Raw genomic sequence first — 26300 nt, 5'->3', positions numbered from 1 at the left:
TAGTCGCCAATGCAAACATTGCTGATAGAGAATTTTTTAGTTTCAAGTTACAAAAGACTTCCCCTATTCGACACAAGCAGATCTGTTTTTCATATCTTTTTCTTTTAAGGTAAGTTAGCTTTTAAATCACAAATAAGTTTTTAAACTGCTCTAACAAAGGTAAAACATTTAATATAACGGGTCTAGGATCTGTTGGCTTTTTATATGTGTGAGGGAACATTCCCTGTGGTCATTATTGCATCGACCTCATACCATAAAGTCAGCCAAATATGTTCACACCACAATATACAATAGAGTTTTATCAAACACTTACCTTACTTAAGGCAGGTGGTAAATTAAATTGGAGAAATTTTCTTTAAAAGACCATTTTAAAATGGCTTACAAGTCTTAGCTGATTGTTTAGACTCTCAAGCAAGTTGTCCATAGGCAGCAGAGTGAGAATTTATTATGCAATTTTTTTAGTTGATAGAAGAGATAATGAAAGCATCGCATCGTCCCATAATCAATAACTAATTTCACTTGTTTAAAATTAATTGAAACTATGAATTTTAGAAAACTTAATCCAAACCTTGCGTCTAAAGCGACTCGAGGTCAATACACTAAACAAAATTAATGAATAAGGAGCACAAAAAGGTGTGTAGGAGTCACCTAGTTCCATCTTTGCTTAAGAATTGCGCCTTTAACGCCAAAACTAGAATCAAACTAAATAATCCAGACAGAATTTATGTCTAATTTAAAGAAGAAGTTAGAAGCTTTTCATATACTCAATACAATGGAAACAAAATATAATAAAAAAACATAGTAAAAAATGAATGATTTCTTTTAGACTCACTATCTTCGGCTTTTTGATACATACCTTGGCTTCTACGGACTTGAAAGCTGCTGCTGTTGAGTCCTGTGTCCTGTGTCCTAACTTTCATAGTCATAAAAACTGAATGATTTCATCTAGACCCACTATCTTCGGTCTTTTCACAGACACCTTGGCTTCTACAGACAATGATCATTTCAATATTTTGTCTGAATCAGAAAATTATGGAACACATACTTATTTGATGTACATTTTGTAGTTTTCCGTTGGTTTAAATTTAAAGTTACTTTTTAAACATCGAGTATGCGATAGTCTGGGTAATTAGAATTCTACTTAACAAGCACCGAGTTGTGTTTCCGAGAAATTTAAAGGTTAAACTTAAAGCACGTATTCCTCTGTGTTGTTTCTGAGTACCTTTTGTTGGGTCTCTAGATAAATTCATTATATTAGACACCTAAAGTATCTACCTATGTAAGATATTTAGACATGCAAGTTCGGGGCAATATTCTTTCAATGGGGAATTTGCCTTTAAATGACATGCACTTTATCTTGTAGTTTTCCGCATCTTCCTTGCTGTGGGGTGGGTGGGGCAACTTTGTTACCATGTTACAGTGCCGCTTGACTGCATTTTGGATACTTACACGTACATCACACACACACACACATACAGATGGGTTGCACATGTTAACTACATACAACTACGCTCAGAAGCAGGACACATACACACACACTTACACAAAGGACACAACAAAAAAGTGAAAGGCACAAAATTTTTCACGCTCTTTCAAGCGAAATAAACATGAAGAGATGTTTGCGACTATTTTATAGAGCTAAAAATATAGGCTAACAGACATACACACACACACACATATACACTCATATACGCTGTGTGCGTGTTTGGGCCAGCAACAAAGCTAATAAAATTCTATGACCTCGAAAAGTTCAATTTTGTTTTCTTTCATTTTTCCTCTATCTCGCTCTTCTCTTCCATTTTTTTTGTTGTGTATAAACGTTATTCGAGTGAGTCTTGACAATTTTTCACTTCAAGCAACAAATTATGCCATAGTAGCATAACATTAGGGGCACCCCTGCCCACGCCCTCTTTTACACACACACTGAAGTGGGCACCTCTCTAGGTCTCTTACTCTCTTTGCCCTATCTTGTGCGTGCCTTGCCGCCTTGCTAGCGACTTTATCTAAAAGCGCACTTAGCCCAAGTAGGCCAAGCCAAGTAGATTAGGGCCCAAAAGAGTGCCTGCCCCTGGGCTGGCCCTACAACTACAACAACATGCACAAGTACACACACACATTAAGCAGAGCCTTGATGAATAACCATGAGACAAAAGTTATTATTTTTTATAAATTAATTTTTCAAAACGGGTTGCATCTTACAATTTTGTTTCATCTCAAAAGACGCTTATAAAAGTTGCTTAGCATGACAATTTTGCATAAAATGCCAAGATGTCCTTTGACTTGAAACTTTATTCCATTGACATAGTTTATAATATAAATTCTACTGATAAGCTTTTCATAACCTTTAACTCTTTGTCTTAAAGTCTAAGCAAACTCTTAATTCCTCAATCAGCCATTTGACCAAGAACTCAACTTCCTGGACTGACTAGAGAATTCAATTTAGAATTCAATTGCTGAATAAATTACAGGTTATCTGTACAGCTTTGTTTTGTGTCATTAGCAGACTTTGTTACTGCAATGTCATGCCACTACTTTAAAGCCAAAACTATTTGGGAATTGCACGCGGATGAGAGAAAAGCAATAAATAAAGTTTATGTTTAAGCTTAAACATCGTGTTTATCTGAAATGGCTTCACCAAATCAGATACACTAAAGAAATATACAAATCGAAACAAATATGAGTCGTAAAAGCCAAACCAACATCATTCACACGCTATGGGAAACATTTAAGAATATAACAACGCCAACACCAATTTTCAACCACCGAAAACGTGGGTCCTTGATATAATATTTTTAAGAACAATTGTCGCCACCTAGATTCTAACAAGTCCTGATACACAACAGTTCATATTTTGAATTGATCGAATTGAATTGATTTTTGAATAAAAATCGAGTTTATTTAGTTTGCAAATCAAATATTCGTCTAAAGGTTAGTGTAAAACCCAAAATATGGATGTATGTATATACATACGTACTACATATGTATATATCCTGTAAATACATATTTAAAGTTTTTCCAACGTTGTTTCGGAGCTAAGTCAATTTTTGATACATTTACTTTTATACTTATGGCTTGAACTTAGTCTAAAAATAAATCTGAAATATTTTCCGCCTACATTTATAACCGTTTTCACCAAACTCACTACTTGAGAACCCAATTGAGGATCTGGTTTTATTTCATAGCTATAAGAGATAGAAGGCTAGGTCAATTGTAGAACGGAATACATCACTAGAACTGAAGATTCATTGCCTTTTTTGTAAAGAAAGTATCGCAGCGAAGACATTTTTCCTGTTAACATAAAAAAGAGACTTCTGGTGGGCCAAAAAAAACATAAGAATTATAAAATTGACTTTCCTTTGCAATTCTTTTCTAAGAAACTTATGAAATAATTAGACTAGATTAGATTAGATTTCGCATATAAGTGGTTTTCATTGGTAATAAAAGTTTAATAAGAATACACACAGGGTGGCTCTAGGCCATGTCCTGGCAGTATTTTTACATAAGTTACCCAATAAAATTTTATACACAAAATAAACTGTTGTCTTCTAATAAGTGACACGAGAAGAAATAAAGCTGTAACACAGTGTTATTTAATTATTATTTTACTACAAATTTAAATAAAAATTATTAAATTATTTATAAGTAATTTCGAATTCTGTGATTCCAAATCAATAAGCATCTGTTGGCAACCTTTTTTCCAATCCTGTATCTGGAAATTGAATTTGGCAACAAGTTTTTGACAAAGCGATTTCCCACGAGACGCTTTTTAATGTTGAATTCTATGGAAAATCGTGATAAAAATTCGTGGAAATGCTTAAATTATTTTCATTTTAACAGCAAAAAATACATCCCCAAATTGTGCAAAGACATAAGAGATAAATCAAAAAGGATTCTAGGAAAAGATGAAATGGTTCGTGACATATCCGACAATCTGGACTGGTTGAAAATTTAGCTTGAACTAACTTAAGAAATACAATTTCTTAAATTCAGCTAAGAAATCGTCGAGAAATGGGTGAAATTCTTCAATCTCTTTTAGTTGGGATATACAAGGATAACTCACTTCATTTGTCCCAGCCATGCAACAGGCACAACCACAACATTTGTTGCCCCTCCTATGGCTTCGGATCCGAAACCCTCGATGGGGAGACGGAGGGAAAACTTCAATTTCTCAGTTGTAGGCAACATAAAGCCGAACACAACATAAAAAAGGGCCATAAAAAAGTAAGTAAAGCCAAAGTAAAGACAACGGATAACGGGGAGAGACAGACATAAAACCAAACAATTGCTAAAAATCAAATGTGACAACTTTTACCAAAATTAATATCACCAGCAAAACTGAAGCCAAACAAACAAACAGCCAAAGGCAAAACAGAGAACATAAAAAAGAAAGAAATAGAAACGAACAACAAAAGCAACAAAGAGAAAAAAACAACAAAAATGAAATGGAAAGACAAGAAAAACGAATGCCAGTTGGCCACCAGGCCAACCAGCCAGTAGACAACGTCATGAGACAGGCAAAAACTGTCAGAGATTGCTGCTCGAGGACTGACTGGAACTAAAACTGGGGCTGGGGCCGAGTGGGGGGGCGAATAGAGTGGAAGAGTGGCCAAGTCAGGACGTGGGCGAATCATTGATGCCAAACGGAAATGTGCGCACTTTTAAGAAGTGCACTAAAAATGGCGACGAGCACTTCCGTTGATGGCTGGACAGGCCCTGAAGCTGAACAGAACCGAAACTGGTCTAACGACTTGGCCCCTGACTAGCCTGACTGGCTGCACAGTGGTACAACAACAGTGCAATAAACTCACCATAATAGTCTACCGAAAAGAATAAAAAGTACATTTTCATTGCAACATAAGGTAACCAAAATGTTTATGACCAAATTTCCAAACTTAAGTCTTAAAACAAAACTTTCAAAAGTAGCACAAACATTAAAATGAATTTTTGAAATTCTTTGTAATTAAAATAAGGGAAATTTAAAAATTAAATGCAAAGAGTTTATGCTAAAGAAAAGGAATTGTTCCTAAAGTTTACTACGACTTCATTTTCCCTAGCTTATAACTATTTCTTAGTATCTTAGTAACTGATGGAATCGAAATTTATAAAACTCCGAAAAAAAGTACCTTATCATAACAGTATAAAACCTTTTTCAAATCTAAGATTGTAATCAATTTATGAAATAGAGAAAGACATATCCTCAAATGTTTAAACCAGACTGCATATATATAGATGTTTAAGCATCAGATTATATAAATTCTATAGTGTTTCTGTGAACTACTTATAAATTGCAAAGATAAACCTCCAAGGTTTTTGGAATTAATATACATTTACATATATATAGTTATATACATTAATTTATACGAGTTATGATTGATCCAAAACTCAATAACTATCTTAAGATTTGTGGCCTAAAGACTACATGATTCCAGAGTATGAGTTATGTCTCATGAATTAAAAACTTTAATAGGCAACAATAAAATGGAAAACTTTATTTAACATTTTCACATAAAAACATAAATTTGGAAACTTGCATTTTAAAACTAAAATCACAGTGTATTTGTTAAGTTCTGGTTACAACTGATTCACGTACTTTATATACCATTCTTTTTTTTGCTCTCTATGTCTACTTGTCCCTTCAAACACACACACACACACACACACACACAAATACAAATTTACAGAGACTAGAAGGCGGACTGAATGGACAGATAGAAAATGTTCGCATAAAAGTTGAATGATAGTTTGCAACGTTTCACTGGTAAATCACGAACGAAGTCTTAGGACTGAAAGAGGAATTGCAATTGCAGGGAGACGGGTACGCAGGAAAGCAAGCATGTCCTGGTCTTGGACAGAGACAGGAACAGGAACACACACACACACACACAGAGAGAGAGAGAGAAGAGGACGGGGCCAATGTTGTCCAGGCTATGTAAACAAGCGCAATTTCGCAAGTAATTTCAAATTGCATTTAAAGTGCTTAAAATGCTTGTTCTGAGCGTCTATATAGACGAATGGACGAATGGATGTATGAACGGATGGATGAATGGAAAGATGGAGAGGGCATCTGTCAGTTGCCTGCTGCTTGCTGCAGGCGAGCACGACCAGTAGTATATCTACATCTACGAAATTCTTGTCGTCTCAGTGTCCTTCATTAGCGCACAACATGGCGTATGATTAATATCATTACGTCTCTAAGTAATGAACTTTGCTTTGCTTTCTCGGTTCATCCATCCCATTCATTCATTTGCTCCGTCAGTCAGCTAGTCATTCACTCACTCATTCATTCATTCATTCAGTCATCCTTCCTTCCGTCTTGCTAGCACCGGATCTAAGGCGGTGGCTAATTGCTAATGGCCCAGGACCCAAAACTTAACCTCATGTTATATAACATTGCACAAAGAAGGAGGATATAAGAAATGGAATTATGAAGGAAAAAGGGCGCCAAACGGGGATCGAGGTCTGAGTTCTGTTCACTTGAGCAGAAACAGAAAACGTTTGGCCTGGAAACAGGCAATAAAATTTTGGTCAACAGCAAAGGCATAGATAAGCGTCAAACAGTTCACACATTTTTCTCTCTTCCCGCTCCATCTCACCCTCTCCCTCCCCCACTCACCATCACCCACACCGCCCCCATACGCTGAAAATCGCTCAAGCGTGAATATTAAACGTTTGCGTAGACAAGCGGCTGAGGCAAGGACATCGAAAGCAAAGGGAACCCAAACGTGGTGGCTATTGGGTGGCAAGACTAGCAGCAGCACCATCCCTATCCTTGAAGCCTGCAGCATCAGGGCGACAGCAAAATAATGTTTTGGTTACAACTTTTCCAAAACTTCCAACTGTAAAAAATTAGTTGCAAATTTCGAATTTGTACTTCAAGTTTGCGAAACTATCAATAACGTTTATATACATTTTCAAGTTCTAATGACACAGCTTGGTTTTTTTTTTTTTTTTGCTTAGCTTTCTTTCAATGATTCTGTGACAGATTTTAATTAAAACCTCCAGATATCTGGTATGCTTTTTCAAAAACCTTTTTCAATTCAGATTGAATCAAATCTCAACATCCCAGTCTGAAATTGTTCGAGTTCCTCGTTTTCGAATTAATAAAATAATCAATAAGAGTAAGTTTTGCGCTTCTCCACTGCCAAGCCCTGATAAGGGTGTCTCTGCTCTTTATTCAATATTGTAAGCACAGATGAACACTTCCTTTCTATTTCACTATTAAAGAAAATTTCCCTACCATACTGTGAAAAAATAGAAAATTATAAGTCCTTTTAATGCGATATGGGTATGAATCGTATTGAAATAACTTTTTTTATTTTCTTAATAAGCGATTACAAAGCCGCTTAATTGTTAACAGTAATAATTGGATTACTTTTTGGAAATTGTCAACAGTTTTGTAATCAATGAATTAGTCAGCAATGAAAAGATTAACAATATTCCGGCTGGGATCAAACAAATTAGTACAAACTTCCATAAAAAACAAATAAACTCTTGACATAGAACGGGTTCGAATCCCAGGCTAGTGTATGGATGTAGTTTTTGTCTAAGCCGAAGGCCTTAATTGCCAGTGCTTATAAAATATGGTTATGTTGATAGTTTACAACTATATTCTATACTTATAAAACCAATAACAATTATAGGATGTTTTTGGTATCAATCCAAGTAAATCGACCCTGAGTCAACAAATAAAAACTCAAAATATTCCAAAGTTTGAGTGTTTGAAAGAGTTCTCCAGAACTTGGACATACTTGAAAATAGTTTTCTGATTCTTAAGCGCAACTAAGTCATCTCTTTAAGAATTATTTTCCGTTTCAACTAATCTCACAACGAGGATGAGGCTAATTGTAAGTATTAGAAGAAACGTTCCTCAATCAATCTGTCCAACTTTTCTCGCTTTCGGCAACTATTCATTGGCTATAAATTATAACTAGCCACAAACCAAGTCGTGTAAATCATAGGGCAGCTTTTATGACACTTCTTCAAACTGTTGGGTCAACTTTAATTTATCATTCTCAACAGTTTTCCCTCTTAATCATTGTAGCCATGTATTCCCCCTTGTTTGATAGGGTGGTTTTTCATTATAAACATACAACATTTTCTCATAAAAAAAAAAATGAAAAATTAACGCTTGGGCTTATCACCAGGTAAGCTGGACCCAATTTAAAACCAATTGGAGGGGTTGCCATGTCGACAAGGTTTTGATCTCTGCAGCGTGATAATTTCCATTTAAATTTGTTTGGTTATTTTTCGTGTAGAAGATTTGAAAGCTCTTTAAATCATAAATTGAGGCAACATAGGAATGCATATTAATATGCAAAGCACGCGGCTTGTCATCCCTCGTCAGGGTGTTGGTTGGGTGGGTATATATGTACATATACATATACATACATATATATACATATGTATGTATGTCCATATGTACATAAGTGAGTCAACATAATGAATTATGCCACGCCTAGCGAGTGTACACAGCAGCCAAAGAAGGAGCTGCCGATGATGGTGATGATGATGGGCGGCATTGGCGGTAGGGCATAAGTAGGTGTCTGTGTGGGCGTCAAAAAGAAATCCAATAAAAATTCAATAAATTCTCCACAATATCCGTAATGGTTGTGCGATGGGTGTACCGACAACGGATCCGGAACATAACGTGGGGTTAAACGAGCCGGTACTAGCCTGGCCAGAACGGCCAACCACATGCCAACGATGACGATTCCTTTTCATTATTACATACCTACCGACGCGTCGGTCAGTCAGTCATCGGCGAAAAGCAAATATACAAATATATCTACTCATAATTTATTTTTTCAATTTTCATCGTGGTCAGCGCCTATAAATAGGCAACGAAAGTCACTAAGCCCAAGAAGAAAACGAAGAACTGCCCAGCGAGTCCTGTCTATGTAGGTCAGTTAGTTCTGATACCGAATTTAAATCACCTTAAGCTAACTTTTGTATTCACTGAGCACTTTATTTTTGAAATTTGCAAATTTTCCAAATTTCATAAAAAGAAAAAAACTCCTATCCATATGAGGGTATCCATCTGGCACATCTCGAGAGGATATTGAAATTTTCAATTTCATTATAAACTGCTTTTATGCTTCGACTCTCAGAGAGTCATTAATTGATGCCAAAAATAGGGTTAATATACCAAGGACAGCAGCAGGCATAACTGATAGCGAAACAGAGGAAAAGAGTCAAAGAGGGAGATGAATAGAGTTAATACTAGATAGCAAGGGTGAGCGCTAAAGCGCCAGAGAGGGAGAGAGAGAGAGAGGATACCATTGCCGGATTCCATCTCATGTCAACACAGTCATCAACTGTCTGTCGTTTAAATTGCTATGGCCGGGATGTGACCTTTTTTTTGCTTTCTCCGTGCTCCTTTTCTTTCATTTTTGTTGAGTTTGCTTCCAGGCCAAATGATGCCTATTTGATCAGGATACAGCGGCAAAAAAAATGAGAGAAGAAAAAAAACACAGAAGGCAAAAAAGGATAAACAAACGCAGCAAATAAAAATGAGCTCAAGAGAAGGATAGACAGAGAGCGAGAGAAAGCGGAATTTTTTCCCATTTATTGCAATAAGGCTAAAGTCGGTTATAAAGATAATATCGGGCAAGCATACTCACTAACCTAAAGTTGTATATAGCCTGGGTTGGAGCACAGCAGTTTAGTTACGCCTTTTTCATGGTTTTGATTCCATTTGGTTCCTTGTTGTCCTTGTTGCTCCTATTTGCTGTTTTGCTGTTTTCTTCTCCTTCTATCTTTCGGTGTTTTAGTGTCAGTGTCGGTGTTGGGTTCGGTTTCTATGCAAATTTTTATGAGCGCGTAAATAAAATTAATACGAAAATTTCCGGTTAAAGTTTGTTACTTTGCCTCACAAACCCGAAAAACTTGACTTAAGTTATTCACTGTTTGAATAGTTGCATGTAGAATGTTAAATTTAGTTAAAATTTATAAATTTAATTTGTTAGATACTTTTTCAATTTACATTTCTTTAGTTGTGATTAAATTTTTTTTGTAAAACTTTCGAATTATCTTATATTATTCGACTTTTCAAATTTGTGTATTTTTATTGGGTTATTATTTAGCTTTTAGTTTGGCCTTTGAGTTTTTTGGTTTTAATATGTTACGTATTTAAAATACTATTAAATTCACATTAAAATACGAAATAGATTAAATCGTTGTAAAAAAAAACTTAATGCTACTATTAAACTGAAATTTGATATGCCAAAATGGTTTAAAATGAATTACCCTATCGAAAGATGTCATAACTTTTGCAAATGGCGTCGTATGTCAATCATTTGACATTTGTGAATTAAACAGCTGCTAGAAGCGCTGCACTTAAAGGAAATAGAAATCTAAAATTCGACGATTAGCTTTACTGTTACTCTGTGGTATTCTTATTAAAATGAATTTCCAAAGTCCACAATGATCAATTTCAAAAAGAATGTTGAAAAACTCAATTTTACGGATATTTTTAGTATAGGGAATATGATGGGTAATATTTTGTTGTACTCTTCTTAGGAAATCATTAAAAATTCACCAATTTGCCTTTCAGTTTGAAACTTTATTAGAAACTCACGCCATCACACACACACACACAAACACACACACATAGACAGTTAACCGAAAAGCCATAAACACCGCAAACTTTGGGCTGGCAAACTTTTTGTTCAACACAAAAATAGAATTTCTACACTTCTTTTATATGCACCATCTTTTTTTGTTGTTTTTTTTCGTTTTTTTTTTTTTTGTGTTCTTCCTTCGTTTGTTCGTTTCGTTTGCTTCCTTCTGCTTCTTTTACGTCTGCTTTTTCGTTGCTGCCGCAAAACACGCGCGCTTCAGTTTCAGGCTTTCAAAATAACTCTAGGATACACAAAAAGGCATGCTGTGGCCTTGCCTTCGTGTGTGTGTGTGTGTGTGTGTGTGTGGCTGTTCCTGTGCACAGGAGTACGTACAGTCAGTCTTATAAGTATTCGCCGCAAGGTGCACTTAAAAAACAACGCATACTTTAGAAATACTTTTGCATTTGAAAAATTGCGTTTTCATTGCCAAGATCTAGCAAACTAAAACTTCTTTGCTTTTTGAAAACGAAAGGAATCTTGTACCCAAAGGATCACACAAACTAAATACGCAAGCTTGGACCAAGAACTCACTTAATATATACATGACTATAAGAAAATTCTATCCAATTTTATAGACAAAACTAGTAAAAAACTTTATTCAATTGTGCTTCTTAATTCGAAATAAATTTTGACGGTATCGTAACAAATGTCTTTTCTCTCTTTTATTTACAAATATTTATGAGACTGACTGTATAGGGCTATGCGTGTATTTGTGTGGGGTGAAAGGTAAAACATTGACAGAGGCAGAGACTTTTTTGTTGTTGCTGCTGCTGCTGCTTCTGTCGCTCCTTGATAATCACAAGTCTGAATTTGGCTTAAAAGGCAAACGACAAATTAACGGTAAATACGTTGAACACAAACCTAAGAAAATGAAATGAAACGAAAGAATGCCCAACAAAAATATACAAACATGCATACATATGTACATATGTATGTATGTATATTTAGTAATAAATTAAATGATTTAGACACTAGATCAAAGCACTAAGGGGGGGAAGAATGAGCAGCAAACACGCGCGCAAAACTAACGAAGCGGGACGGACGCCGAGTCAGGACTTTCACACACACATTCGCACATACACGCACAATAACACATACTTAGTTAGTGTTGAGCAGTGCCGGCAGTAGACTAAGGATAAATACATATTTAGCCTCCGACTCAACCTCTCTCACTCGTTCTCTCTTCCTGTCACTGTCTCGTATATACAAATATATATGTATATATGTTTGTGTGTGTGTGCGTTTCTACAGGACGTGTATTAATAACGCCGCAAGAGCCTAAAGCGCGCAAAAAAAAAGTCAGCTACACGAAGAGCATTTAGCACCCGAAAAAAATGACACCAACGAATTCGTTCACTTCCTTCGCACTCTCTTTAGGCCAATTTCATAACTTTTGGTAAAATTCTGGCATTTTATTAATTCACACTGGCAAACTATTCCTATTTTTTTCGGTAATTTCTGGTTCCTTGGATGCATGTGTAGATATATTACATTTTTCTTTTTACCGCACACTCCTTCTATTTGTTTCTTAATACTTTAACTTTTTTTTGCTTTGTGCGCCGTAAATCGTGTATAAGGGTGCATACCGCTCACGCCTATATCCTGTACTCAACTGAGGCAAAACCTAAACCTTCTCTTATGCCAGGATGTTAACAAAAGCTTTTTCTCCAAAAAGTTTAGCGACAAGAGTAAGGGATGACTCTCTCTCTCTTTCTCTCCATCTATCTTTATTGCGCACAACATGTTGAGCATAAGAAACTGTTGAATACAAACGATCAAGGACCTAAAATCAAATCTTATTATTTATGTCTTATTAATAAAATTATTTCGATCTGTATTTCCTTATCAACCTCATCTTAATTGTTGGATTACTGTTAACATGCAGTTAGCTTAAAGAAAGTCTCTTCCGACTAGACTTTATGTCCTATTTTACATCATTTTCTAAAAGGATCTGTATTTAGAGACAAAAAAGAAACATCTGACTTTGGGTAATTCTTTCATTTAAGTGAGACAATCTAAAAAACACTTCCAAAACGGGATTCCTTAATGCTTTACTGGCGATTTTTCAACGTGTTTAGTTGAGTAATGATTAATAACTGTTTAATTTATGATTGATTTATCATTAACTCCTTTCTTATTCCATAATGCTTTGTTTATAATTTAGTAATGATTCTTTACACATTCATTAACGATTCACTAATAATTCACTAGTGATTTATCATTAATTTCCTTATTGTTTCATAAATGATTCATTTGTTATTCAATAAAGATTCCTAAATTAATCATTAACTATTTCCTAATTAATCTTTAATGATTCCTTAACGATTTATTTATAATTTCAAACGTTTTTTTTTAAACTTAGTCAAGGATTTATTTCTAATTCGACTAATTATTCATAAAGGATCCATGAACACCTAGTTACTCATTCTTTACAGATTCCATTAATTGCTTAATTTTTCGTTTTTAAGTTACCACGATCCCCCGAGATATCCTAATAATTCATTAATGATAAATCAGTTCATAAGTGATTCGTTTAAAATTCATAAAAGATTGATTGATGACTTTTTAACAATTTAATAATAATTCTTCAATGGTTCAATAATGATTCATTTAAAACTCCTTAATTATATATTCCTCAACGATTCATCGGGTTTTATTACCCTAATGATTCCTTATAGTTCAATTGTGATTTTTTTGTGATTTTACGTTAATGAATTCCTAATAAATCTGATGTGTTGGGAGATATTCAAAAAAATTCAGATTTTTATACAATATGCATAAAAACTTAAAATAGTTTTAACGTTCTCCCAGTTTGTAAGCACATTTGGTAATTTGTGACAAAGATGGTCAAAAATGGGATTGCATAATTTTTTCGACAAGCCTCCAGAAAACCGAAAAGTGTTATACATAATATATTTTTCAAATTTTCCCCAACGAAAATAATTGTGTGGTAAATTCATGTGAATAAGCAGTCATAATTCTATTCTACAATGATAGTCATAATACTACGACGTTTTGCTCGACTAATATCAAATAATCGTTCTAAGTATGTCCTCTTTTATTCAGCAAAGTATTTACAACTTTTACTATATTTTTCTTTCGTTAATAATTATGGTTGTTATTTATTCATCAAAGTTAATCATTTGAAACTCTATTCTTGATCGCTTATTTCATTACAAGTTGTCTTATATTGTTGTTTTATCCATATTGTTCCAAGTGCAATTACATAAAAAACATGAATTCTCTATTGTTTTTAAAGAGTTTTACTTAAATTCATTAAATTACAATTGTACATGTGTAAGTATTTCTGGTATAGATAAGGTTAAGTCATTCAGTATTTATATATGTATGTATATAAAAGCTGTGATAGGGACAACTTGAAAACAACAACAAAAATAATTATTATAGCATTATATCATCAATCGTTCGAAGGGTATATGAAACAGTAAGCAGGTTTTGTAAAAATAGTTACACATTTCACACTAATTATTTCAGGAAAGTCTTAAATGCGGCTCAGAATGTTGCATGGTTTCGTATAAAGTAGACATCGTACTCCTTTTCAATCCATTTAATCAGTTTATCCACATATTTGATCACGGTGGCCTTGTCAACGACTGGCTCAAATACAGCGTAAAGCTCATAGGTGCCAGTAGCCCAGGCGAGAACTACTTCCTGTTCCTTCACGTCGTAAATGAGTTTAAGCGGTCTCCAATTGTTATGGATTCGATGCAGAAGACTGCAATAGATGGCCTCAAGACGTTCAAACTCTGTTATGGCCTTGTATGGATGCCTGAGCATAGGACATAACAGCTGAGCGGTGTTTTTGGGTTTATAAAGGAAATGCCTAAGTTCGGGCACTCCTAAAACTTGTTGATAGAGTTTCGCGTTAAATGGCTGTTTCAGCTCATCATCGATGGCTTTTAGGCAATTATTCTTTCGCAATTTCTCTGTTATTTTTGCCTTTGCCTCCGATAAAGTGAAGAAAGCATCACGATCCACCGATAAGAGCAAGAGACAGGCCTGGCAATCATCAGCTAAATATGAGACATGAGCATGCAAATAGCCATTCATGTCGAATTTGGGTAAACAGATTGGAGTCCAGTTCTCTGATGTTTTAAAGGACTCGGAGCATTCAATTAAATTGAATATTAAACGTAAATCGGCAGGATGTATAGAATATTTCTTCATGCGCACCAAAGCAATCAATTTATTCTGGGCTATCAGTACGGCAAAGACCAGATTTTTGATTTTTGAGCAATTACTCTGAATGGCCGAAACTATCTGAGACCTAACGGCAGTTGTCAGAGGAAAGACTCTTATGGAATTGGTGAGAAATGTGAAAATGTTATTTGAAACTGCAAGAGGAGAGACGGATATAATTGAAATGTACTTGATTTATGTTGCTAACTACTTACCCCTTGCATTACTACTATCATTGGCTAACAAATTAAAAATGAGTCGCTCACTGCCAGAGAGAAGACGTCGCAGATCAAAGTTCTTGCGTTTTTCAAAGATTTTGTTCATGTGGGAGTACGTTAAAGTTGACAGGATTTGATTGTACACATCACTATTAATAAATAGAAGAATATTAAATTAAAAATATATTCACTTAATAATTTGTTAGGTAAATTCCACTACTTACCTCAGTTGCAGTTGCATTTGCTGAACACTCATATTGGTTCTTGTAGCTGCCACGAGAATTAATGAACTCCTTTGCATGAAGGCAAATTTTATGTCCCCCGCGTGTATTGAGGTAATGGCGTCTTGGCCCAATTGAACAAAACTAACCAGAGCTTGGATAACACCAAAAAGTGTCACCAATTTGTCCTCGTTGCCGTGTAGGGAATAAATAGGCTTGCCTGCTTCGCTTAATATGAATATATGCTTCTTTTGGCCACGCCAGACGCTATCATGCTGATAATCATGCTGCTCGTCCTCTAAATGCATCTGGTGGACACTTTGACTATCCTCAGTCTTGGCACTCGTAGAGCTGCTCAATGCCAGTGATTCTACTGAGGCAGCTAATTCCTTGTTGCTATCTGCTGGTTCCGGAGTAACTCCTGGAGGCCTTGTGCCCAGTTCGTCTCGCAATTCCAATATAATACTATGTTGCTGCTGCTCAGCTTCATTATCACCACGATCCGCCTCCTCTGGGTAAAAGTTTTCATTTTCGTTACTATGAATCTCTTCGGATTCACCTTCGGCATCCAGATACTCTGAGGTGGAATTTGTATCAGAAGTGGCCACACTCACTGAAGTCTGTTCAATTTCCATGGTGCAAGAGTTATATTCGTTGTAAGTGTGAAACCATTGCAAAAAATAAACCCAAAAAGAAAACCAAACAACTCAATTAGCAAGTTCTGATAATTTTTAATCGCTGTCCAACACTAAACACATTTATCAGCTGATAGCAGCATCAATCTTGCAACTTGAATGAAATACTTTAAACAATTACAAATAAATCGTACAAATTTAGTGAACTATTGTCTGGATAGTGCATTAGTCCATTTAAGTTGATGTAAATGATTAAACTAATTTAATATTGAATATAAAATGTTCGACTTTTCAATAATATTGTAATCAGCCCCACTGTACCATCGCGCTGAATATTGATGTGAATTTCGCTTTCATTACCAACACTGTTTATCAACAGCTGTGGTTACAGGTTACGAAAACACGAGCCGCCTGCAAAATGTTGAGAAAATCGTTTATTTCCCGTAAGCTAATAACGAAAATTTAAATAAAACTGATATTAAATCCATGTTTCTTTCTATTATAGTGCCCCGGTTAAGTCAATTGTGTGGAGTGCATCGACGGTTTCAAACCACTCATGCGGCCAGAGTCGAAAGAGAAGCTGAACCTGCAGTCACAGTGGATTCAGAACCAGAGGATATAGCAGTGATTGAACAAAAGATTCTAAAACATCCCGATTACTTCAAAGTTCACAATCTTTTTACCGTCCGTGACTTGTTTAATGCACGGGTACACTATGGCCACAAGGAGGGATCTCTCGATGACCGAATGCGTCCGTATTTGTATGGCAATCGATTGGGGCATCTAATCTTCGATTTAGACAAGACAGCCGCACATCTTCGCGATGCCCTTAATTTTGTCGCTCACATAGCTTTCCGGGACGGCATCATATTGTTTTTTAATCGCAACGCGCTCAACTCTCATTTGGTAGAGCAAAAGGCTTTGGAGGCTGGAGAATTTTCGCACACACGCTTCTGGCGAGGCGGCATCTTTACCAACGCAAATGTGCAATTTGATGCAGTTACCCGGTTGCCAGATCTATGCATTTTTCTAAATACACAAAACAATGTCCTGAGCCAACATACAGCTGTCAGGGATGCCGCCAAAATGGCCATACCGACTGTGGGTATTGTGGATAGCAATTGTAATCCCAATTTGATCACCTATCCAGTGCCAGGAAATGATGACTCGCCTGCTGCAGTAGAACTATATTGCAACCTATTCAAAGAAGCTATTTTACGGGGCAAACGGAAGCGTCGTGAATTATTGGGGCTACCGCCACTGGAGGAGAAGTTGCTGGCCACTCGTCGTCAGCGCAAAACCAAATAGATTTTAGCTTCAAATATTTTGGATACTTTTGTTAAATATTGATATATTGCAAAATACAATTATCAAACAGTTTTAGTAACGAAAATGTTTCAAATTCGATTTCTTATTTTTACGAATGTGGTCTCATTATTTCGATGCTACAGAAATGATCTGTTCCAATTTTTACTTCCTACTACATGATCACCGAAAGTAACCCAGAAAAGACAAGTACTTTCATTTTTATATTTTGTCATAATTTAGTGCGGCAGATTCTTGTGCCCTATATTTTTATTTACTGTGATCATTAGTTATGTAATTAATTAATTAAATTATATGAAAGTATTAAAAACTAAGTGTAACTTTCGCTCCAGGCCACCGAATTTGTCTGAGAACTATCCTAGGGAGGCAGTAGTGTATCGCCTTTGACAAAATTGGAACTGTAGTTACTATAGAATGATGAGGCTAAGCCGCTGGCAGCACTAGTGCCAGCACCAGCATCCATGCCCGCTCCATCTGGAATCACATTTGTTGATCCCGTGCCAGGTTCCAGTCCAAAGTAATTTGCGCTCTGATTATATTGGCCAATAGATGGAGAATCCAAAACATTACCGCTACCAATTGAACCCTTAATAGCACGGCCAGTGCCGAAAAATTGCTTCTTCGCTGGAGTAGCTCGTTGAAATCCATGCGAGCCCTGTTTTTGCTGATCCCAAAAAGACGACGAATTGGCTGGTCGTCGCACATAGACTTGTCCCTGTTGTCCAACGGAGTCACTATTTTCACTTCCCGAGCCCTGTTGAACCCAACGCTCAGCATGCTTAATTGTCAACATGGCCCTGTGTGCTCCAATGTATTCTTCGGCTTTTTGAAGACGTTCCAATTGCTGCTCATCCAGTTGCTCTCGTGGAATTTTGCTTAGCCGCTGCACCGTCCGCTTCCAATTATGGAACTCTCGATTCTTGAACGGTTTCATTGCCTGGCGATATTCCTTCCACTGACGTTGACGATCCTCTTTGGTGCCAGGAGGAGCCTCCTCTAATGGCAAAGGAGCTTCTGGCTTTTGGACCCACTGACCATTGACTTGCACGAAAGTTCCACCGGCTTTTTTCTTTTTCTGTGCTGGTTGACCACCATTTGAGGAGCTGACAGATGAAGTATCGCCCCCACCAGTTGAACAGGACGATGACTGAGGAGGTGGTGGCGGTGGTGGAGGTGGCATTAGCTTAGCATCGTTATTCATCTTTTTTTTGTTGTTATTGTTATTTTTGGGCTTATACTTATCATTGGGACTTCTTTGCTTATCCTTGTCCTTCGGCACTAGATTCCACAGACTTGGACATTTCGGCATTGGAGGCTGTATGGGAGGCGGACGATGTTGTGGCGACATCATATCCTCCCAAAACGGTGGTGGCTGTAATGGTCGATGATTTTGATTGCGTTGCCTTCGCCCGGGTCCATGTCCAGGTCCTGGGCCCATGCCCAAGCCCATGTTCATTGGCGGCATCATGGGAGGGCCGCATGGCGGCCCAAAATTACCACCGAAGCCGCCTCCCATGTTCATAGATAGCAATTGAATTGGCAGTGGTGGCGGTCGACATAAAGGTTGATGAAATGTTTTCCTATCCTGATGATGATTCCTCGAGTTCCCACCAACTCCGGAGTTTCCACCTGAATTGTTTCTCTCATTTCTCTGCTGATTTTTCCGCCCACCGCCCTTGCCATCACCCTTTGAATTCCCCTGCTGACCCTTTTCAGAGGCATCTGGGTTTAAGGCTTCCTTGCATTTCTTCCAATCAGCAAATGACATCTTCAAAGTGCCGCTCGGAGTCGGCTTCACATCTTCTTTTTCTTCATCTCCACCTCCATTTTCAGCTTTTGCATCTAAATTTTCCGACATTTAGCTCCGGTTTATATTTTTCGACAAAATTTTGTATATTTTATTTTTTTTTCTGATTTAACAGTCCGAGCACCTACGTATCATTTGAGAGCAATTTTAACATTGATATGTTATCGTCGTGTTGCTCTGTTTATCAATAAATTATCGGTGTTTTGCCCCGATAATAGTTTATCGTCAGCTCGGAAGAAATTAAAAATTTCACAACACTGAGGAATTCATTTCTCAGTTTTGCCTTTTCTTTTTATTGGTAAGCTTTTTGAACAAATAAACGGATTTGATCATTCAATTGCAAATCTCAAGTGCATTAGATCTGCATAAACAATAAAAGAATTTTCCTTACTAGTGCGTCGAATCAGTATTCAGTGAAGCACCGATCTGTAAATGTAAAAAAAATCAACGCGTAGTTTGTGACCATCTAAAATATTACTTAAGTTTGGCACACAAATCAATTAGAATTCTGTGATAGATGCAAGAAGCACGAATTCTTAAGAATATCAAGTAACAATTTTAACGCGCATATGTAAATAACAGTAACTATGAATGGGGGAAGCTACATATACGCCCAAATCGCAAAGTTAAAGATTGAGTGGGAGAAAGAGAAAGAAAGATGGTGAGAAGGAGGCAGAGCCGTTGACACTGGCAGCGCTGCGTACAGCGACAGGCGACCGCAGCAGAAGTTTAATACTTGTTGTTGCTATTCTCGACATATGATTCAAATTCAATAAGTGGCCAAGAAGATATAAATTGTTGTTGTATCTGCTGCTGGTTACCTCAGCCGCTGCCGCCTCTGCTTCCACTGTTGTAATAATTGTGTAAATTCTACATACATACATACATATACATATGTATGTATATCAAGGAAGAAAAATGATCTGGAGAATATAACAACAATAAGAGAAAAAGAAGCCTCAACTATTTGCCACGCACGACTTTTATTAATTGTTTAGTGCCACCATTTATGCAAAACGATTTGAGCAATTATTGCTTATTATGATTCATACAAATACACACAACAAATTTATGTACATTCCTACATACACTATCTATGAATGTATTAGGAAAAAACTTGTACATAATCGTATAATCGTAGTCCTCTGTTTTTTCTATCGTCGAGTTTAAATATCGCTAAACTAATAGATAAATCTTATTTTATCAGACCCAACAGTCGCTGCTCTCTGCGCCTCTTATCGCAAGTTGTTGAACATCATTAAGGCCAACAAAAAAAAAAATAACAAGAAAGAGCATTTCGAAATCTTAGGCCAAGTCAAAAGTTGAGTCGCAATTTGATGGGACAACCAGAAAGTAACGAGATTGCTAAGCAACAACAACAATAAGAACAAAGACAACCAAATGTAAACACAAACTGGGCCATTTGACATAGGGTTTCCCGACCAAACCCAACACTGACTAGGCCAACAAACTCTTTAAATTTGATTGGTGAAAATGCATGGCCATTACCACAATCAGCTCTTAAGTGCAAAAGTTTATCACAGCATAATTTCTTATTTTAGAGCAGATTCCAGTGATTGCTTGATTTACTAGCCCATATTTCATTCATAATCAACATTCGGTTGTAGCATGCCTTGTGCCCTTTGGATATTTATCAATCATCATCTTGAATAAACGCACTTTTGGTGGCTTTACAATATAGATCCATTATACAGCTAATTAAAGTTGGTATTTCAAAGAAACTGAAATTTTTTATTTATTTATTTTTTGCATTTTCAGGGGGAGGTGCAGAAAAAACGCTTCTACGATTTATTTCCGCAAACGTATTTTACTTTCCAACAAATTTCTTAACGAACGAACAAAGAACTTTCGATATCATCATCAGCAGCAGCAGACATCATCCATCGAACCAAATCAAAAAAATACAGGCCAGACCACAAAATTCCCAGGAATAACTTCGCTCCGACCACATTGTAGCACATTGATTTACCATGGCACACGCACATCTGGGACGCGTTGTTAAAACTATTGAGACACCGCGTCCGTTAAAGTCTCAGACAAGGTCTTCGCTAAAGAACAGCTACATGGTAATTGAGGAGCTGATTCAGTTGATAGATAATGTCACAGTTGGTCTGCAATCGTGCAATACAACCACCGAGTCGATAACATTGCTATTACATAATCTACGTGTTCATGGACCTCAATTGGAGGCAGTCTCCAAGGATACCTTAGATAGGGCATTCGTTGTGTTTCGCAACGCTTCGCAGGACGAACGTCTGAACATAATGACCCGTCTCAAGTTGCTGGAATTGATTGAATTACGTGCCAAAAGCTGGGAAGATAACGATACAATTGCCTACTACAAAGCCAAGCAGCAGGTCTCAAATGTAGAGGTAAGAATGTGTGTTAGTTTCCTTAAATTGCAGATAGTTTACCAGTGTTTTTTTCTCCTTTTGCCCCCAGATACCCGCTGAACCATATTCACATGATGCAGGCGGTCAGCAGGGCGGTTTTCTTAGCACCTCCCCCACATTTAATGTCGGCGGCGGTGGCGGAGGAAATAATGTCGCAGTTGGTGCTTCAAGCGGAGCTGCCGCCGCCGCCGTTGCAGCTGCAGCGGCTGCTTTCAATGCTGCTGCTGTCCAAGCAGCGGCCATAGCTGCCGTTGGCTCACCCAATCAGCAGCATATGTTGCTGCCACCAGGTGAAGTCATACGCAATTCAGGAAAATTTCCGAAGCCAACTAAAATTCCTGGAAAAACTTATTGCAAGGATGAGGTGGTTATACGTAATGCCGATTCGGGAAAAGGTAAAATCACAAAAAAAAAAAAAAACTTCTTTATTCAATGCACATCTTTTATAATGACTCCAAACTTTTAAATATTCAGTAATGGGCATTAAAGGCCGACGTGTGCACATGATTGAGGAACTTAGCGAAACTATAATATCGTTTCAAAGAGGTAAAACCAATGATGATGGCTTAAATAATCACGTTCATCCATTTTCGCACGCTAAATCTGTTCAAATTGACTAACTGGTTCAATGCATTCTTGGTTCATTTCAATTGGCTTATAATTTTATTGGTTTTTGTTTAATACCTGACTATAAATTAACTTACTTGTATAAAATGTATTTTAATAATCGTCTTATTCCTACACGAAGTGAATCCTGGTGCTAAGGAACGTCTTGTACAAATTACTGGACCTGCTGAAGACAAAATTAAGTAAGTTTAGTTTAATAAAACAAGATTTTGTTGTTAAATTTTAAACCATTTCCGCCTTCTTTGCAGCTATGCCAAGCAACTGATGGAAGATACCATTCGTCGAAATGCGTCACCAGTGCGCTTGGAGCCAGTCCCTGCTGCTGGCGGCGGTGGCGGCTCTTGCTCATCATTGAACTCATCCAATTCAGATGATGTTGTTCAGCCACGAACACCTGGAGCCGGCTCTGGCAGCAATCTTGCAAATCGCTTAAGCTTCAATTCAGCTCAGAATTTTATGACTGCTTCAGCTGCAGTGCAGCAAATGTCTCACCAGCAACAGGTTGCCGCAGTAGCAGCCGCACAAGCGCAGGCTCAGGCCCAAGCCCAGGCAACGGCAGCTGGTAAAGTTTTGCGACCAAATCAACAGCTATTAATGCACTCATATTCCACAAACGATGCTTCCGTAGGTGAATACAAATTCACAGTGAATGTGGGTCAGCATCTGATTAAGATAACCGGTGATTGCTGTGAGTTAGTTAGGGTAAGTAAAATGCGACATAAAAATCCAACTTAATCTCTACCAGCAATCCTGACAGGATGTGGTTTTATGTTATTCAATATTTTTGCATTGATTTGATTTGTTTCCTAATCTCTGTAGGTGGCCAAGCTTGTGTTGGATGATTACTTTAGTAGCTCGGAGTTTTTGGCTTCCATTGAGGCTGGAGCTGCCTTTGATGGCACTTCTTTGGTGAGCCCAGTAACAACACCATCTACACCATTACCTGGATCTGGCCCACCACAATTTATGATAGGCAATCCACTGCCATTGGCCGACAGTGGCATAGGTCTTAACTATGCTTCTGCTTCTTCCATAAACAATAACAACAATGTGGATGGAGACGATGAAGTTTTTACCGAAGGAGGAACAAATAGTTCCGTTTCAAGTTCCCAGAACGGTCTGGCTCGTTCGCGTCGCAGCCATTTCTCACGCAAAGAGTCTACACCCGAAATAAAGGCAGCACGTGAGAAACAGGAGCAAGAGGATCGATCTGGTGGTGCTTTGAAGACAAGTGCATGTAAGCTATTTACATTTGAGTGACTTAAAGCCAATCTCTTTTATGTTTTCGTTGATTTTCCTCTGTCCAGCACGCATCTCGTATGATATTGAACACTTGATTTATTACTCGAAAAGTCCACACTCTTGGGGATTTCCCGACGATTGGCAGAAAATAATAGAAACTCACCCATCGATTATACGGAATAAGGTAAATCAGCAAACTGAAATGAATCTTGGTTGCAGGGCTTCTGCATCAACATCTGCTGACAATGCTGAACGTAAAGACATCTTCACAACCAACACCCAAGCACCCAATATTAGTTCATCAGCTAAAGCAACCACTGCTAGCGATACTACTATAACAACCTCTACCACATTATTGTCATTTGCTTGTCCCGTTGTAAATTCTGTAACTAACAAACAATCAGACATTATCACTGTCACAGTGGATAACACAAATATAGATCGTAAGATCACCACATATGAGCGCGAAACTCGTGAACGAGATCGTGATCCTATTGAAAATTTTGTAACTAACAAGCAATCAAAATGTATTACTGTCACAGTCGACAACACAAATGATCGCAAGATAATAACCTATGACCGCGAAAATCGTGATCGAGATCGTGATATGCGCCGTAATGCTCCGCATAGCACCAGCATTTTCAGTGGCTATAACTTTGCGATCAAGTCCAATTCGGCAACAGCTTTATCTGATCGTAACCTTTATAATAAGCAATTACAAATTATAACAAATGCCATGGAGTCTGCAGCCACAACGGGCACGGTTAAAGCTGGCGTTGGCTGCCGCCAAATGAAAAATGTATTTCAACGATATTGCGAAAATGATGAGTTTTATGATCATAGCAAAGAGTTGCAGTGCAACCAAGAGTTAAATAACAATCGAACTTTTAATTAAGGTCCTTTTTTTAAACGAAATATTTTCGTTTAGAGTGAAAATTTAATGATCTCCTATTTTGTTCCATTAATCTTACTGATTAAGTTTATGTTCCTTTTGTGCAATCCTACCAAATATTAATCACTTACACATTTGACTTAAGAAACTCGTTAATTATTGGTATGAAATCAATCAATACAACAGAAGTTTGTAGAATTTATATTCATATATAACAATATATACTTTTTAGTTTTTGCCTATATTTTTAGAGTATGTCTTAGACACCAACAACACACACACAAAATTTACAAATGTAACACCAACAAAATTAATTCAAAATCTGTGTTTTGGCTGTGAAACAGATTTAGTGTTCGCTAGACTTAAACGAAAGAAAAAGGAAGACAAGGAAACAAACGATAAGAAACTCATTTACATATAAAAGATACATATATTATATATCACTAACAATCGAAAACCCTCATCCTTGAAAAGCATACTGACGCAGATGTTGCGATTTGTAGTAACGTCATATTTTTAAAGATTTTCATCTGCTTCTTTATTCAGAAAACTATTCGATGGTTTTCTTATTTTCTAATACACCTTTCGAATGCCTGTAGGGCATTGCTCTTAAAATTACAAATGGAAACATGTGATTAACCAGCAATGTAATTAATGTTTAATATGACTTTAAGACGGGCTAATGTAACAAATCTAATTATAAGCGTTTGTTCTCTCCCATCCCCGCCACATTGATACTCGATAAATAATAATAATAATAAGAGAAAAAAGAAACATTATTAAAAGCATTTTGGTTATCCTTCATATCACTAAGCTCATACTACCATTATCCCAATACCAATCTCACTGACCAGCACGCACCTAATAAAAACGGCTAATTGTACACATTTGTAAAAACTTTTCATTGTTAACAATTGTTTTTGGTATAAGGTAAGCCACGACTCACATTTTATATAGCTCTAGCAATATTTTTCTCTATATGTTACTCACTACGTTTTTATTTGTTTGTTTCTCCCAGGATCTGCAGGATGAGAGTCAACGTTTCGATGCCGATAAATATTTGGCCAGCATCAAAAGTGCCACCAAACGAAATATTGTGGCCGCCGACGATGCTGAAAACTTGGATGAATAACAAACAATGAACAAATCTAAACATAGATCCAAACAATTCATGTAGCTCTTTAATGACCAGTTTGACAATGGTTAAAAGCTTCCAGAGCCAACATAAAACAATCAAATCAACAAACAACAAAACACAAATAATCTAAACTATACCTTTTCTCACACTTCTTTATAGTTAAAACGACCAAATAGATTTTATCGGGCTAAAACTTTATAACACCAATGCAATCTTCCGGCATTTCGAGGCATAATGCCAATTTTAAATCACCTAATCCCGCGCTAGATAAATAATTTGTGAATTAAAGATTAAACGAGTTCAAAACCTTGAAAAATTTGGCGTAAACGATTCTCGGAGCAATCTCGTTTAATTTAAAAAACAAAAAATATATATATATATATAAAACACATCGACTAACATTTTGCAATTGTCAACGAAGGTCCATTGCAGCTTTTTACGATGCTCTTAGCTTTAGTTCCAACGATATATAAAAACAATTAATCATCATTAAATTTGCTCGAAGCGGCCTTTACTTTAAAAAGGCTTCTATGCATTTTTCTATTAACTCAATAGAGGACGACTTTACTTTTTATCACTCTATTCCTCTTTCACTTCTTCTCACAAATAACCAAAAACGAAAGGCAACAACAAGTTAAACAAATTCTCACAATGTCAACGATTAATTGTATTAGTTTTTATATAAATCATGATTTTCTGTTTTTGTTATTTTCAACCTTGTATTAATTTCTTGCTCTAGTCTTTTTTAGCAAAAATTTTTAAAAGCCCCTCTCCCCAAATCCCAAAAAGAAAAGAAATCAAAAGAACACATTTAACGAACCAAAATTGAATTTCTGTTTATGTTTTAGTTTATTTATTTTATTTATTTTGTAATATATCAAATATTATGTGAAAATAAAAACGGAATCGAGATTGAAAATCTCACGAGAAGTTTAATTTATTATTTCAAAATAATAATAAA

The 26300-nt window shown here is 36.6% G+C and overlaps 5 protein-coding genes across 13 annotated transcripts in view; 2 read left to right on the top strand and 3 right to left on the bottom strand.

Annotated features, from left to right (window-relative positions):
- smog (G-protein coupled receptor 158 smog) overlaps nt 1-12225 on the bottom strand; it is a 37068-nt gene extending 24843 nt beyond the window's left edge. For 4 of the 5 annotated variants that reach the window (XM_068285616.1, XM_068285618.1, XM_068285619.1 and 1 more), the window contains exon 1: nt 9625-9903. The gene's annotated coding sequence lies outside the window, so the exon portion shown is untranslated. Of the gene's footprint in view, nt 1-9624; nt 9904-12110 lie in introns of those variants that run through there. The other variant, XM_068285617.1, reaches the window with a different exon arrangement.
- Nucleotides 12226-13653: 1428 nt separating this feature from the next.
- Mon1 (vacuolar fusion protein MON1 homolog) lies at nt 13654-15985 on the bottom strand. The gene is made up of 3 exons (XM_068285475.1): nt 15262-15985; nt 15035-15186; nt 13654-14974 (listed from the first exon to the last, which is right to left on the bottom strand). The coding sequence occupies exons 1-3, from the start codon at nt 15891-15893 to the stop codon at nt 14133-14135; spliced, it is 1626 nt and encodes a 541-aa protein (XP_068141576.1). The 5' UTR covers nt 15894-15985; the 3' UTR covers nt 13654-14132.
- Nucleotides 15986-16232: 247 nt separating this feature from the next.
- On the top strand, nt 16233-17286 carry mRpS2 (mitochondrial ribosomal protein S2). Its single transcript, XM_068285519.1, has 2 exons — nt 16233-16336; nt 16399-17286. Exons 1-2 carry the CDS (start codon nt 16312-16314, stop codon nt 17199-17201), a joined length of 828 nt encoding a protein of 275 aa, XP_068141620.1. The 5' UTR covers nt 16233-16311; the 3' UTR covers nt 17202-17286.
- A 164-nt stretch (nt 17287-17450) lies between these two features.
- On the bottom strand, nt 17451-19173 carry LOC137573515 (uncharacterized). Its single transcript, XM_068285452.1, has one exon. It carries the CDS (start codon nt 19075-19077, stop codon nt 17578-17580), a length of 1500 nt encoding a protein of 499 aa, XP_068141553.1. The 5' UTR covers nt 19078-19173; the 3' UTR covers nt 17451-17577.
- Nucleotides 19174-19328: 155 nt separating this feature from the next.
- mxt (Eukaryotic translation initiation factor mextil) lies at nt 19329-26269 on the top strand. 5 transcript variants are annotated; one of them, XM_068285635.1, is made up of 10 exons: nt 19329-19460; nt 20806-21419; nt 21490-21835; nt 21915-21986; nt 22189-22249; nt 22316-22629; nt 22696-22769; nt 22887-23304; nt 23375-23493; nt 25220-26269. In XM_068285635.1, exons 2-10 carry the CDS (start codon nt 21018-21020, stop codon nt 25331-25333), a joined length of 1920 nt encoding a protein of 639 aa, XP_068141736.1. In that variant the 5' UTR covers nt 19329-19460; nt 20806-21017; the 3' UTR covers nt 25334-26269. The 5 variants fall into 5 exon arrangements, with proteins under 5 accessions (XP_068141736.1, XP_068141735.1, XP_068141734.1 ...); XM_068285634.1 differs by having other exon boundaries at nt 22316-22769; XM_068285633.1 differs by lacking the exon at nt 25220-26269 and having other exon boundaries at nt 23375-25088.
- The last annotated feature ends 31 nt before the right edge of the window (nt 26270-26300 follow it).

The sequence above is a fragment of the Drosophila tropicalis genome, unplaced genomic scaffold (genome assembly GCF_018151085.1).
Source record: "Drosophila tropicalis isolate 14030-0801.00 unplaced genomic scaffold, ASM1815108v1 contig_413, whole genome shotgun sequence".
Lineage (NCBI taxonomy): Eukaryota > Metazoa > Arthropoda > Insecta > Diptera > Drosophilidae > Drosophila > Drosophila tropicalis.
The sequence above is the reverse complement of the archived record's forward strand: the minus strand, read 5'-3'. Positions and strand labels throughout refer to the sequence as shown.

What these genes read in the sequence shown, in the direction of transcription:
- mxt (XM_068285631.1), top strand. Translation starts at nt 21,018, where the DNA reads ATGGCACACGCACATCTGGGACGCGTTGTTAAAACTATTGAGACACCG. An exon ending in CCTGCTGAAGACAAAATTAA is followed by an intron (nt 22,250 to 22,315) that starts GTAAGTTTAGTT and finishes CCTTCTTTGCAG; the next exon opens with CTATGCCAAGCAACTGATGG. An exon ending in ATTGCTGTGAGTTAGTTAGG is followed by an intron (nt 22,770 to 22,886) that starts GTAAGTAAAATG and finishes TAATCTCTGTAG; the next exon opens with GTGGCCAAGCTTGTGTTGGA.
- mRpS2 (XM_068285519.1), top strand. Translation starts at nt 16,312, where the DNA reads ATGTTGAGAAAATCGTTTATTTCCC. An exon ending in GAGAAAATCGTTTATTTCCC is followed by an intron (nt 16,337 to 16,398) that starts GTAAGCTAATAA and finishes TTTCTATTATAG; the next exon opens with TGCCCCGGTTAAGTCAATTG.
- LOC137573515 (XM_068285452.1), bottom strand. Translation starts at nt 19,077, where the DNA reads ATGTCGGAAAATTTAGATGCAAAAGCTGAAAATGGAGGTGGAGATGAA.
- Mon1 (XM_068285475.1), bottom strand. Translation starts at nt 15,893, where the DNA reads ATGGAAATTGAACAGACTTCAGTGAGTGTGGCCACTTCTGATACAAAT. An exon ending in CAAATGCAACTGCAACTGAG is followed by an intron (nt 15,187 to 15,261) that starts GTAAGTAGTGGA and finishes ATTTATTAATAG; the next exon opens with TGATGTGTACAATCAAATCC. An exon ending in TGATAGTAGTAATGCAAGGG is followed by an intron (nt 14,975 to 15,034) that starts GTAAGTAGTTAG and finishes CTCCTCTTGCAG; the next exon opens with TTTCAAATAACATTTTCACA.